The 14,074-nt window shown below is 41.7% G+C and overlaps 1 protein-coding gene across 2 annotated transcripts; it reads left to right on the plus strand.

Moving 5' to 3' along the window:
- The first annotated feature begins 3,040 nt into the window (after nt 1–3,040).
- Nucleotides 3,041–13,620, plus strand: xpc (xeroderma pigmentosum, complementation group C). Of its 2 annotated transcripts, none has more exons than XM_041061591.1 (14): nt 3,041–3,329; nt 4,403–4,720; nt 4,864–4,960; nt 5,189–5,273; nt 5,389–5,546; nt 5,724–5,844; nt 5,968–6,057; nt 6,294–7,166; nt 7,439–7,599; nt 8,544–8,625; nt 9,649–9,780; nt 10,199–10,368; nt 10,859–10,952; nt 11,637–13,620. In XM_041061591.1, the coding sequence occupies exons 1-14, from the start codon at nt 3,218–3,220 to the stop codon at nt 11,967–11,969; spliced, it is 2,826 nt and encodes a 941-aa protein (XP_040917525.1). In that variant the 5' UTR covers nt 3,041–3,217; the 3' UTR covers nt 11,970–13,620. The 2 variants fall into 2 exon arrangements, with proteins under 2 accessions (XP_040917525.1, XP_040917530.1); XM_041061596.1 differs by having other exon boundaries at nt 4,418–4,720.
- Nucleotides 13,621–14,074: the final 454 nt, after the last annotated feature.

A 14,074-nucleotide genomic window follows, 5' to 3' on the forward strand; every position in this document is an offset into this window, starting at 1 on the left:
CTTGGAAAAGCTGAAGGGAGGGAATGTACTTGTGTTTAAGGACAATATAGTATGGATACAGTGGGAAGGAGAAGGACATATCTGTGTGGTAGCATAATATTAAAAAAGGACTTACTGTGACTGCTCCATCTAAAATATGACAGTGTTAACAGATCAAAATTCCTCAAGTTCTTAGGAAAACGTCACATACCAGGATTCTGTCTGATCATCATGAGCTAAGAGCTGCATCAGTGGAAATCCAGCTATTTCGTGCTTTGTGGGTGGATGTCAGACCTGTTGCCACACCTCAACACCGGGTGGCATCGCTCGTCGCTTGTCCTTGCTGAGCCTTCCAGTGCTCTCCCTCTGACTCACACACTCACACTATCTGTCTGTCTACTCCCAGTATACCCAGTCTGCAGGGCCCAGTGTTGTCTTTTAGCAGCTCTCTGGATGTCTGTGTCCTCTGCCTGCTGTTGTCCCGGTTTCCAGTTTTTCAGGCCCCAGGGGTTTTATTTCAGTGTCTTTCTATCTATCATCTGAATCTGTGTGTGTGTGTGTGTGTGTGTTTCCTTGCTCTTTAAATCCAGTCTTCCCAATGCCCAGTGCGCTGTATGGCTTTTTATTCCTATCTGACTGTACTGATGGTTCATATAGGGATGGAAGCCATGCACCGCGCTGGGAGCCCAGCCCACTGGACCATGGACTCAAGCCCTGTCACCTCACACACACACACACACACACACACACACACACACACACACACACACACACACACACACACACACACACACACACAAATGCACAAATGCACAAACATACATTTCTATATGCATATGAGCACACTCTCAGGAGCCTACATACTCACACAAAGCAATAAATGCATGCACACATCCAGGAGGCTGTGAAGTGAAAACCTGTCACACAGAAATATGGATACACATGCACTGCACACATAAACGTGCATTCATTTATGCGTATGCATGCAATAGCAATGCATATGCAAGGTGCCTGCTCTACACATACATACACACACACTCAGGGCAGAAATGGTACCCTGGTCCCATCAGGCCCCAACTGCAGCAAGTCAGTCTGAAGCTGTTGGACTGTATCAGCTGACAGACGGCTCTCTGAAGTGAGACACACACATCTGCCACAGAATCTCAACATGATCAATACGGATCACAACAGAGCTGAATGAAAATTAAATTGAACTGAAATGAACCAATTGATTCGGAGGGAAGAGGCAGAACTCGTTTCAGGGGAATCACCTAGACCTTTCGCCAAATAACAAGATAAAGAATTCATTCAGTCATGGTCTTTCACTTACTTAATTCTTTATTCAGGGTCCCAGGGGTATGAAGACAAGCATCCCAGCATGCAGTAGGTGGAAAGCAGAGAAATTCCCAGGAGACAGGCTGATGCACAGAGAGACGACTATAACCACGTTCACTTCTGAAGCTGCTTTAGAGTCTGAGCTCTTCCTGGCATAGTTGTGAAAAATCCTGTGCAAATGGGATGGGGATTGAATAGAAGATCTTTTTGTTAGGGATGGGACTGAGACATTGTGATACCCCAGTGACAACATATTCATAAAACCTTCACAACAGAGTAGAATCTCCTCAGTGAATAGGTTCATCGTAGTATCAGAAAACTTGGAGGAAAAAAAGGGAAAATAACATTTGGAACAGAGCAGATTTTTTTTTCAACCCTGAAAAGAACATCACACTTCTGTCATGGTGTGAAATGACCGACTGCACGTTCAGAGGTGCAAATGACTTACTGCACATTCAGAAACCTGAGGTGCAAACGTATATGTATAACGTATCTCTTCTGCTTGTGACTTTTTATTTTCATCTGAATCTGCTCTTATTTAGCCAGGTGATTTTGTTAGATAGATGGGCAGTGTTGGCTAATGGCCTCATGCTCCTGTGCTCCTGTGTAGAATCTATTCATCATCTTGAAGTAAGATCGTCACCTGAATTCATGAATTACGGTCTTTGTGTGTGTGTGTGTGTGTGTGTGTGTGTGTGTGTGTGTGTGTGTGTGTGTGTGTGATATTATTGCTTATTTTCCAACACATTATAAAAGGTACCAACATCTCTTGAGGTAAAAATAAACATTCATTATTAAAGACAAAGTGACAAAAATCCCTGATATATATTTTATATATATATAAATAATTTGACTCTGACCTTAAACTTTTATATATATATATATATATATATATATATATATATATATATATATATATATATATATATATATTTATTTATTTATTTATTTATTTATTTATTTTTTTTTTACATACCACCATTTCCATTCAGATCACACAATATTGTAAAATTAACCTGAAACTTGAGTAACTCATCACATTCACCAGTGGGTTTTATTGTATCTCGGATAGATTAATATGATGCATGAAACAGATGGAAGTGTAGACTGTCTCAGTGCCAGTGTGGTGCATTCGTGCTGCGGTGGTGCTCTGCAAAATTAGATCAGTAGTAAACGAAATCAAACATCTACAAACGCGGGTACAGTCATTTGCATTACAGAGGATCTACAAGCTGGAGTTTTTCTACTGTTGAATTTATTGTTTATCCCTCTGGCTAAAATGCACAAGTGTAGAAGACCTTTGTTGCCAGATGGTTGTGCAGCCACCCAGCATGAGTGCCTCTTATATGAAACCCCATGAGTGTCACTGGGAAAAAAAAAATTGTCAAAGCTGACATGATGACATTTTAATAGTAGGAGTATGAGGAGCTGGAACAGAGGCGATGGCTCCTGTTGAACACAGAACCTGAGACTTGTTGTAGCTGAGCCTAAAATATAGCACAACAGCGCCCCTTGGTGTAGAAAATGCGGTATTACATTGGTGTAAAACTACTGTTCGCACATATAGATGTCCTTCAGTTGAAAGAGCAGCAGAAATATAACTTGTGTTGACTTGATGAGGTAAGTGGAGAATGTGGAGGGTTTAAGTAGGAGGCAAGAGCCATGCAAGAAGCGAAGAAGAAGAAGAGGGGGCGGAAATGACGTCAGAGCCCTGCCTCCAAAACAACCGGAGCGCAGTTTTCTTGCGTTATGAAAGAGTGAAATGTTGGATAACTGCTGGTTTCCTGCGCTTACACAACGCCATGCGGACAGCTGGGGGGCTCCCGCTTGTCTAGGTTTTCCAAAAGACGTCTGAAGCGAGTGTTTTTGTGAATGAGAAAACAAGGGGAGAGACAAGACGGCAATGGCGAAGCGGAGAGAGCCCGCAGAGACGCAGGCCAATACAAAGAAAACCAAGCAGGTGCTGAAGGCGAAGAGCAGCGCAGCAAAAACAAGAGCGAAGAAGAAAGATGCAGGTATGAAGAGTCAGAACTGATACGTCTGTTTACTAATAAATTCTAACTCTTGTACTCTCTGTCTCCTGTAAATGATGTGCGAGTGTGCGTAAAAATTGAATGGGTGCATCCATACTAGCTAGCTAACAAGTGTTAATCTGTGTAGGAAACGCTGAGATTGTAAAATAAGGTCGGTCACTCTACTTTTTCCAACAGCAGAGGGGTGTGTGAGTGTGAAGTTACAGCTCCTTTTCACAGATACAGGAAGAATATGCCTGTATCTTAATGAACATAGCCTACAATGCTCGGTTTGTATAGTTTGTATATGGTCATAAGGTTGTAAATAATAGCTGATTGTCAGTGTAGACTTGTTAATATCAACAACAGTGAATTAGAATATTCCAGTATCATATAAAATGAATTTTATTCCAGTGAATTCTGCTTTGTTGTCATGCATCAGATAAAACTCTTCACAAGTGGAACAAAACTACTCATGACCTCAGTGTGTGGTGTTGTGGTGGAGTGGTCTTTTGATGTTGTCAGAGTCTTCTGAGGTAGAAAATACACAAATTGTCAGTGGTGTCTGATTTGTGTTCAGGCATCTGGCTGTTTTTATTTTTGTTGCCACCAAAAATACACTACTCAAGCAGCCAGTGTGCAGGTGCATGGATGGATGAGAATCATGGTTGCTGAAGTGGATCTGCCAGCCCAGATACACAGCTGTGCTCCACTTCATCAAAACATGAAAAGTGTCTCTGTGAAAAACTGGTGTTTTTGTAAGTGTTCAGTTGTGCATCACTCTCAGCCGTCAGTCATATTTGTGTGTCTTGATCCTGCTGATCTGTGTGCCTCTCTCACTTTGCTTTTTAGTCTTAATTCACGTCTGAGTTTTCTTTGATAGTTATGTTGTTCAGAGCGATTCTACATATGTTTTGCATTAATGTGATTTAGATTTATTGATGGTATACAGTAGAATTTTAACTATACAAGCCAACAAAAAGTGTTTCAAAGAAAACTGAAAGCCAGAGTATTCAGTCTTCATCATTACTCAAACACAGCAACTCAAAGCCATTTCTTTCTGCCTGTCCATCCAGGTAATGGCATCACAGAGAAAGAGGAGAAGCTCGAGAGGAAGTTCAAACCCAAGTCACGTCAGTCCTCAAAAGCAGCAGCAAAGACTAACTCTTCCTCCAAATCCGCCACCACCACCTCTGCTGACAGAACCAGTAAATACTTCCAGTCACCAGTGAAGGAGGAGGAGAGTGACAGTGAGGATGACTTTGACATGGTGACCTCACCACCACGTGTGGTTACAGCGAATGCCAAGAAACCAGTGAAAGAAGAAGAAGAGGAGGAGGAGGACGATGATGATGACAGTGAGGAAGATGAGGATGATTGGGAGGAAGTGGAAGGTAAAAATCAGTTAGCCTGTTGAGAGTGATACTACATTTCCACTGTTTAGTAATTTTTTATCCAAAGGTGAGAAAGTTGGAAGACACATTTTTTTTAAAAGGTCTGTAGTATGTTAGGTGATATATGTACTGTGTATGTTCAGAGCTAGCTGAGCCACCTGATCCAGCTGAACCATCTGACCCCCTCCTGCCCTCTCAGCCGGTAGAGATAGAGATCGAGACTCCAGAAGTCAGGAAGAAGTAAGTGAACGTGTTGGAATGTGTTCAGACTGACTGTACTGACATATGAAAGTTTATTTTCCCATCTTAAGTCCAGTGTCAGATAGCATTAATACAACTAAATACAACTATATATCTCTAAGTCTTGAATTGGACTGTTTGAAACCTGCAGACGATGATTCTTCCTATGGGAGTATATACAATACGTTTATAGTAATGTCTCTATTTCACTCTGTCTTGTTTGGCCAGGCAGAAGAGGCAGGCGGAGTTTGAGACGTATCTGAAGCGGATGATGAACAGATATAAGAAAGACCTGCTGATGGACACACACAAGGTGAAAACACACACCCTGTACATTTTCCTTCATGCTGCTTCTCCATCTGATGTCTGATTTGAATCCACCGCAGTAGGATTTCGGCTGTTACAAAACCTCTCATTGCCTCTCTCAGGTCCACCTCATGTGCCTCATAGCCAGCGGGATGTTTCGCAACCGTCTGTGCAGCGAACCGGACCTGCTGGCCATCACTCTGTCGCTGCTACCCGCCCACTTCGGCGTGGTCGCTAAGGAACGCATGGACCAAAACTACCTCTCTGGACTGCTCAAATGGTGTGTGCGCTTGTCACGTGTTATGTATTGTAGGGCCTGAAGATGCTTTTTATGTCAGAATGTAAACTCACTTTGAACTTAACCTGTGATGCAGCTGAGGTTGCAGGATGAAAGGCTTAAATCCTGAGTCCTGAGTCATCAACCTCATCTGATCAGTTATTACCTTCCTCTTTCCAGGTTCAGAGCAACATTCACCCTCAATCCCAGTCTTCCCTGTGAGGAGCGTCCAGACCCCCGGGCTCTCCTGGAGAGGCGGCTGGCCAGCCTTTCAGCCAGGAACCACCAAGAGATGACTCATGTTGGTACTTTGGCACAGAAATAGTCAATTTAATGGCATGAAATACAGCCGTTGAACAAACACACAAAGGTAGAATTAATTGGTGAGGTGATTATTTCCCTGTATGTTTTGTGTTTCCTGCAGCTGTTCCTGTTGGTCCTGAGGTCTCTGCAGCTCTTCTGCCGACTGGTTCTTTCTCTACAGGCGATTTCTTTCAAAGCCCCATCAGCCAAGGTACCGACAATCTGTTACTGAGCCCTGTAAAGGATTCTGATGTTATTACAGCAGCTGTACCCAGTCAGCAGCTACAGTTTAATATACAGAGAATTCTGTCCTTAACCATTCTATTCATGTTCTGCTAAATTTATACATGCTATTGCTTTGATTATTGTGATTAGCTGGTGTTTAATCTTAAGAGTCTTCTGTTTTTACAAATAGAAATATTGTAAATACCTTTGTCTTTTCTGCAGGGCAAAGGGGCAAGAACGTCCACTGGTGCCCCAGGAAAGAGCCACACAAACCAAGAAGCCTCCAAGACCACCTCACCGGAGCCGAAGGTCTCTCCTGGCACCAAGAGACCAGCTGGAGAAGGGAAAGCCAAAGGTGACAGAGGAGGAAAGAAAGCAAAGAGAAAGGATATAAAGGAGGAGGAGGAAGAAGAGGAGAAGACTATAACATCAGGAGGACAGAGACCAAAGAACTCAAAACGCCGCAGTGTTGCCTCAAAAGTCAGCTACAAGGAGGAAAGCAACAGCGAAGGCGATGAAGGGCTTAGCGCGGATGAATTTCAAGCGACCAGTGAGGAGGACAGTGAGGATTCAGACAGTGAGGCTAAATCCACAAAGGGGAAGAAGGGCAGAGGGAAGAGCAAAGCCAAAGTGAGCAACAACAAGAACACCGCAGCTCCAAAGAGAAGGAGTGGCGGAGGGAAAAAACAGGTAAAAGACGAGGGGGACAAAGAGTGGGAGGAAGGGGAGGACAATGACGAAGAAGCAGAAGGAACAACAAATAACGGAACAAAGCGAAAGAGTGGAAAGAAGAAGGAAGGGCCTGGAGCGGATGAGTGGTTGGAGGTGTATCTGGAAAAAACGTCTTCCTGGGTTTGCGTGGATGTTGAGCACGGTGTCGGGATGCCTCACCTCTGCTCCCAGAATGCAACAGCACCGGTGACGTACGTGGTGTCAGTGGATGGGGATGGGTTTGTGAAGGACCTGGGAAGAAAGTACGACCCCACCTGGATGACATCGTCCAGGAAGAGGCGGGTGGATGAGGAATGGTGGGAGGAAACGCTCGAGCCATTCCTGGGACCTGAGGATGAGAGGGACATGAAGGAGGACAAGGAGGTGAGACAGGCAGACCTGCTTTATGGTCTTTTACAAGATTCATGTACAAGCTATAAAAGACAATAAACAGTGGGCCTTACATCAATAACAGTACGAGAAAAAGACTTTTTAAGTGGCCCAGTGTGGTCCAACCCTCAGCAACCCGGTGTTGCTTACAAAAAGTGAACATTTGAATTCAGTAAATTTAAATGAGACTCAAAAATGAAATGTTTCACTCACACCTCTTATACTAATTAACCATCCCTGTTCTCTCTGTGTTTTCCCACACTTAGCTCCAGAACAAGCTTCTGAACAAACCCCTGCCAATCTCCATAACAGAGTACAAGAACCACCCACTGTACGCCTTAAAGAGACACCTGCTGAAGTATGAAGCCATCTACCCTTCAACGGCCACTGTACTGGGATACTGCAGAGGAGAGCCGGTCTACTCCAGGTCTGTAGTACAGTAGAGGAGTCAGCCATTTTAATTAAACCATATCTTAAAATGCACTGCATTGCTTGTATTTATACAGTGTAATCTGTGTGAACCTAGTTTCAGTTTGGACAGGACTATGAACTAAACAAAGGTAAAGCTGTTATTTTTAGTCCCAGATTCTCTTGTCCATATTACTTTTATATAACATATGCAGGTGAGATGTGTGAGAATTTGAAGAATACACCGGTGTATCCCCTGTAGCCCACGGGATCTCAGAATCCTTAGACCAAATGTCATGTGTTTTATTTATTCGGTATCTTCACACACATGGCCACCAACCTCTGGTTGATCTATAACTTGAATTAAAAAACTAGAATTAAAAAAACAACAACAACATGAAACCTGGACATGTTGTGAATCTTCGGGTGTTACAGATGGATCTATTATATATGGATATATTTTCCAGTAATCTGGTAGTTTCTTGCCTTCACTTTTTTGATTTAACTAAAACATCACCACTTGTACTGCAACTAAGAGCATCATGGAAGTTGTCCCCAGTTTACCAAAGGTATTTACACTTTACTGGTCACTGAAGGGCAATGTCCTCCTCATAAACTTGGACCTGTTTTACTTCATGAGCTGAATAGAAGCAGCCGAATGCTTTGTGAGTTTTGGTCTCTGGGAGTTTAGACCGTCCTGGTCCTCTGAAGGAGGAGATAACTTTATCGGCCAGCTGCTTTAAAAGATCAACTCAGCAGGACACTGCCAATGTAGGCCTGCATGTCTGAATTAATTGTAGCTGTGAGCATTAGTGTCCACCTGGTGGTGCTGTTGACTGTTTGTTGGGCACTGTTCATACTACATCCAAAATGCATCTGCCATTAGAGAATCTCTTGGGAATTTCACTATGATAAATGAATGTTTTTTCATTGTCGTCATCTTGTTTAAATCTTTCTCTCTAGGGATTGTGTGCACACTCTCCACTCCCGAGACACTTGGCTGAAAGAAGCAAGAACTGTCAGACTAGGAGAAGAGCCATACAAAGTGAGAGAGAGAGTAGTTTTTCTCAGATTTTTTTCTCTTATTTGTCCCTCTTCCATCCATCAATTCTCGTCTTTCAGTTTGTTTCTGTGTTATTTCTGCTCCTCTTTAACTTAATCCCACTCTAGCCTCTAGCCAAATCTTTTCAGCTGTCTTTATTTGTGTGACTCATGACTGATGCCAGCAAAAAAGAGGAACAACTTAAACCTCAAAACAAAAACTTGGTTACAGTCTTCTTATTGAAATGTAAATCAACACTCCATTTAAGTCCATAACCACCAGACATGTAGTCTCAACAAGGTTAACCACCATGGTTCCATCACAGATTCCTCTTAAACATTCATGTTTGCCAAACAAGCAAGTTTGACCTCTGTATGTGGCATATTATTCAGCTTCAAAAGGAAATCTGCTTGTTTTTCTGCAGTGGAGATACTGACTTTTCATAGATTACTCAGAATAGCAACTCATGACATGCAGCTTTGCCCTCTTATGGTCAGCTACTGCTATATTTTCTCTCACACAGGGACCAGGTAGGGTGGCCTCTAAGGAGAATTTCCACATGAGTCATTTTCGTTGTAGACTGAGTTTAGCAATGCAAAGCCAGCCACACATTTAAGGAAGTTAAATGTGTTGCTTTGTAAGGCCACACATTGTCCTGAAGAATGATTAATGCGACTGTCTGTTGATGTCAGTTGTTAACATAATTTCCAGGTGAACTCATGGCACCAGTTTTTTGTTAAGGCAGAGATGTTTTGCTGAGTGCAGATGTATTGAATACTCTGGGGGGCAATGATGCTGTTAAATCAAAGTTTGTCTTAATAGGATCAATGATCTGATGGTGGTGACACCTTTGACTCGGTGAGTCGGCGCTTTAATATTTCAGCCAGCAAGCGCTGATTAGACACAAAGTTAATGTGGCGTATACAAACACGGCTTTGCAACACAAAAAGACACTGAAAATTAAATCACGTCTTAAATTTTTACATAAAACGTGAACAATCACACCATTGTGTCTCACTTAATCAGATGGTGAAGGGCTTCTCGAATCGTTCCCGTAAGGCCAGGATGATGTCTGAGCTGAAGGAAGAAAACGACCTGCCTCTGTTTGGAGAATGGCAGACTGAAGAGTACCAACCGCCTATAGCTGTGGATGGGAAGGTAACTGTCTCTGTGGACTGCAATGAAAGTTGTGTGGGTCACTGTAGTAGCAAATATTATTAAGATACAGCAGACAGAATGGAGCTTAAGTTTCTTGAGCAACCAATAATTTCTGAAGAAAATGTAAAGTCTAACGTGCTTATTAGTGACAAATTACATTACCACAACCTGTCACTTATTTTTTCACCTAACTGACCAAACCAAAAGGTTTTCAGTTTACTGTGAAATGGTGAATGTCACACTCATAAAAGTATAACCCAGAAAGTATTTGGCATTTGTCCTTGAGCTAAACAAATAATCAAATATCAGACCTGTCATTTATCGGTTGTCAGTTAGTTAATTAACTGACTGAACTTCTCAGCATGGTCCAGTGATGGACCAGTATTGTTGACCTGTCATCTGTGTCTTTTCCCTTCAGGTTCCCCGTAACGACTACGGTAACGTGTACCTGTTTAAGCCCTGTATGTTACCGGTGGGCTGTGTTCACCTCAGGCTGCCCAACCTGCACCGCGTGGCCAAGAAGCTGAACATGGACGCCGCTCCTGCCGTCACAGGCTTTGACTTCCATGGAGGATACTCGCACGCTGTGTAAGACAACACTGAGAGACCTCCCGCTGGGATGAGATCAGTTAGACACACTGAAGTGGGGGAAACGTGATCAGTACCAGAGCAGTTACAGGGTTCAGCAACCATGCACATAGTCAAGACAGTTTTTTATTGCTGATGTTTTTAATAGTTTCGTTCATCTGAGGTTGCTAACCGTCATTACAGATATGACACATAATCCCATGTGTATCATAATCTCTTCTTAATCATACAAAGAAAAGACGTGGATCACAACCTTTCCCGAAAATGTTTGTTACGTGAGAAAGGAAATATCGGCCTACATGTTTTTTCTACTTATATTAGTGTCTGCCTCCAAAATCTTTTGGCTTTCAGACTAAAATGTAAAATGTGCTCACAGGACATGAATATGTTCCTCTACTACTGAAGGAAGAAAGTAAAACAAGCACAGCTGTTACAAAAACATCTTAAGTGTAGGGGAAAAAACATTATTTTGTGTGTGTGTGTGTTTCAGGACTGATGGCTACATTGTGTGTGAGGAGCACGAGGAGGTTCTCAGAGCCGCCTGGGTGGAAGAACAAGAGCTTCAGAAACAGAAGGAGAAAGAGGTGTGTGTTTTCTCCAGTGGGATTCATTTTGAACACATGTACACACAAGTAAAATTTAGTAAATAATTTTGGATTATTTCTCCATTGTTTTTGTCTTAATTTTACTACTTATTTGTTTATTTTGTCTGTGCTTTTAGGGGCTTTAGTTTAGTTTAGTTTTTTTAGACTTTAATTTTTAAAGTATACAATAATAATATATTAATATTAATAATAATGATATACCACTCTTTTTGGTATTTATCAGGAGTGGAAACACAACAACAATCTGGCTTTGATTTTATTTGCAATCACTGTCTGAGTATCTTCATTGTCTGCATTTGTCAGAATGATGCTAAATTCTCCTTATAATGTGTATGATTTTTCTGATGCACCACGTCTACCAACTTAAAAAACATTAACATTAAACACTATAAATATATTACATTGTTGTTAATTTCCCATGTTAATTATTAATGTGTGTGTTCCGAAAAAACATACCACTGAGTAAACTGTAATGATTTTTGTTTATAATGTGTGTTTTTATGTACAAAATGGCAGATGTAGGGTTCCTCTATATATATGATTGGGTGTTCTTTCTCTGAGCATATACATGATTACTCAAAAGTCACTTATAGACTTGATAAATATGTCCTATCACACTCAGCCTCAAACTGTTTTATTAACTGTTTTTCCTCCACTGTCCAGAAAAGAGAAAAGAGGGCAATCTCCAACTGGACTCTGCTGGTGAAAGGACTCCTGATCAGAGAAAGGCTTAAGCAGCGCTACGGCAAGAAGAACCAGGGGTTGGGGAGCCTTGTTCAAGGAGACAACACCGGTGGCTTCTCATCTGACGAGGAGGCGGTTGAGGGTGAAAGTCCTGGAGCCAAGACTGCATCTGAAACTTTGGCCATGTCCTGGCCCCAGAACAGACAAGCAGAGGAGGATGGCGGGAACACCAGCGGTCTGAAGAGGAAGTCGACAGCAAAACGAGAGAAGAGAGGACAAGAGAAACATTTGTTCCCCTTTGAGAAAGTGTAGTGTCGTTGAAACTCTTACCAAGTTTTGATAAATCAAGGTTGAAAGCTCTGCTTTCTAAAAGCACTTGATTTACTGCTCCAACTACTACTGATATTACTTTCTTCACTTGCCTTTAAAGCAGGACAGAATGTGTCTGAGGAGCAACAGATGTGAGATCATTTTAGCAAGTCTAATCGACCCTGGAACTTTTGGCAGCAGCACTACAAGGAGGAGCGAATGACAGAAAGAAAGGACGAAGAAGAAGAAGGAATGTTTCATAGTGAACTGATTTTCAGATAATATATGCATTAATCCTCCTCCACTATCACTGTATGTATTCCCATTAGTTCACATTCTGTATTGTTAGTGTTCTGTATGAAAACTTAATAGAGATACAGTACGTGCCAGTGCGAAATGTGCATGGTCAGTATCAAATCCAGCAAGCTGACACATGTGCTCTTGTGTTGAACAGTGTTTTCAGCTTTTCTTGAAGAGAACAAACTCAAAATGAATGTGAGAACCAGGAAAGTGTCCTTGCAGTTTCATGTGTGTTTAACATTACATAAAGACACGCAGCTGGCCATTGTGCTCAGACAGCTGTGATGCACTCAGCTCTCTTGCAAATATTCAGTGGGTGTGCTCCAAAACCTGTACAGTGCTGGTTTGAGCCCAGTGGGCGTAGTTTTCATTTCAGCTCAGCACACTAAACGGTATACAGCTTATGTCGGCTTGGATCGATGGTGTGTGTGTGGAAAGTAAACGCAAATACCGTGTGTAACAACAGCACCTGCCAACAACACAGGCTAATAAACACACATTTCTAATGTCTTGTAGCAGCTGAATCAAAATGGAAAAACTGCCAACACATTAAAGCTATTAGCTGTTAGCCCGGCCACTACTTGCTATAGTCTCATTTTATCACATTCCATGTAAGCAGGTTTCACCAACCCTGCAAATACATGACCTGTAGCACTCCAGTACGACCAAATGGAGCACAGCCATTGTTACTGGTCTGACTGTTCACCGTGTTTTTAGCTCAACCACTATGCACTTTTGAGTTGATGTAACTGACTTTGGGTTGAAGAGTGTTGTCATCTGACAGAAGAGCGTGTAATCCTTTATATGGAGGTATAATATGAAAACCACACTAAGACAAGAGCAGGTTGTTTGTCATCTTAGCTCACACTCCCTGTCTTGATTTCTCAAAAATACCGTACCTACCATTGTTCTCTTCTTCCTTTTGTTAGGCTGCTATAGCCCTGGAGGTTCACTTGTTCCTGCTGTATTCTGGTATATCGTTGTCAAATTCAGCCTCTTTATCTCACACTGATCTCTTTCACACTTTTTGTCACTGTTTCACACCCTGTGTCTATACGTGTTCGCACACAGCAGCTGATGGCTGTGTTTAAAGCAGTAAGCAGTAAGCAGTTTTGTACGAAAAGTATTTTTGTAAGGAATCTTTAAATACAAGTAAAAAGCAAAACAACTGAATTTCATTTTGTAGTCTTTTTTAAATAGACTTTGGTATGTGTTTTTTTTTTTCTTGTTATGTTTATTAGACATTTCTAAAAGTATAAATATATCCCCATATTAGTAATGTTAGTAGTAGAAAAAATAGTAATTTTATGCAAATGACCATGACACAGCTTTTTCCAAATTTCCAAATCATCAATAGTCAAAAAAATAAAAAAAAACTTCACTGGTAATCATTCTATTTTTGTTTCACATTTCCTTCATCATTTGGCCATGAGTAGATTTGAGTTGTGCTGATCTGTGGGACATCCACACAGAGATAACCCAGGTGTTCTGTGTTCTTTGCAGGATTCAGGGAAACACACACACACAGACACACACACCAGAGCAATAGCAAAGACCAGCCAAGCCAAGACTTATGACTAGGCTTAAATATTTGTCAGGAAAATTGTGCAAGAATTCCTTAAACTGAAAATTAACAAAATTAAAAATCTGTGAGTGATTTTTCATCTCTAACTACTGACAGGGGCTTTGTGGCTGATACTTTGTGTGCATAAACAGCAACTTCAGCTACATTAGATCATGTATCTTCCTCCTCAGAAACTGAAAACCAATTACCAGTGCATTAACCCCAGGGGCTCGGCCCTCTGCTT

The sequence above is a fragment of the Toxotes jaculatrix genome, chromosome 2 (genome assembly GCF_017976425.1).
Source record: "Toxotes jaculatrix isolate fToxJac2 chromosome 2, fToxJac2.pri, whole genome shotgun sequence".
In the NCBI taxonomy this organism is placed as follows: Eukaryota; Metazoa; Chordata; class Actinopteri; family Toxotidae; genus Toxotes; species Toxotes jaculatrix.

Coding starts and splice junctions, on each gene's coding strand:
- xpc (XM_041061591.1), top strand. CDS start 3,218: ATGGCGAAGCGGAGAGAGCCCGCAGAGACGCAGGCCAATACAAAGAAA. Junction 7,167..7,438: donor ACATGAAGGAGGACAAGGAG/GTGAGACAGGCA, acceptor TCCCACACTTAG/CTCCAGAACAAGCTTCTGAA. Junction 7,600..8,543: donor GGAGAGCCGGTCTACTCCAG/GTCTGTAGTACA, acceptor CTTTCTCTCTAG/GGATTGTGTGCACACTCTCC.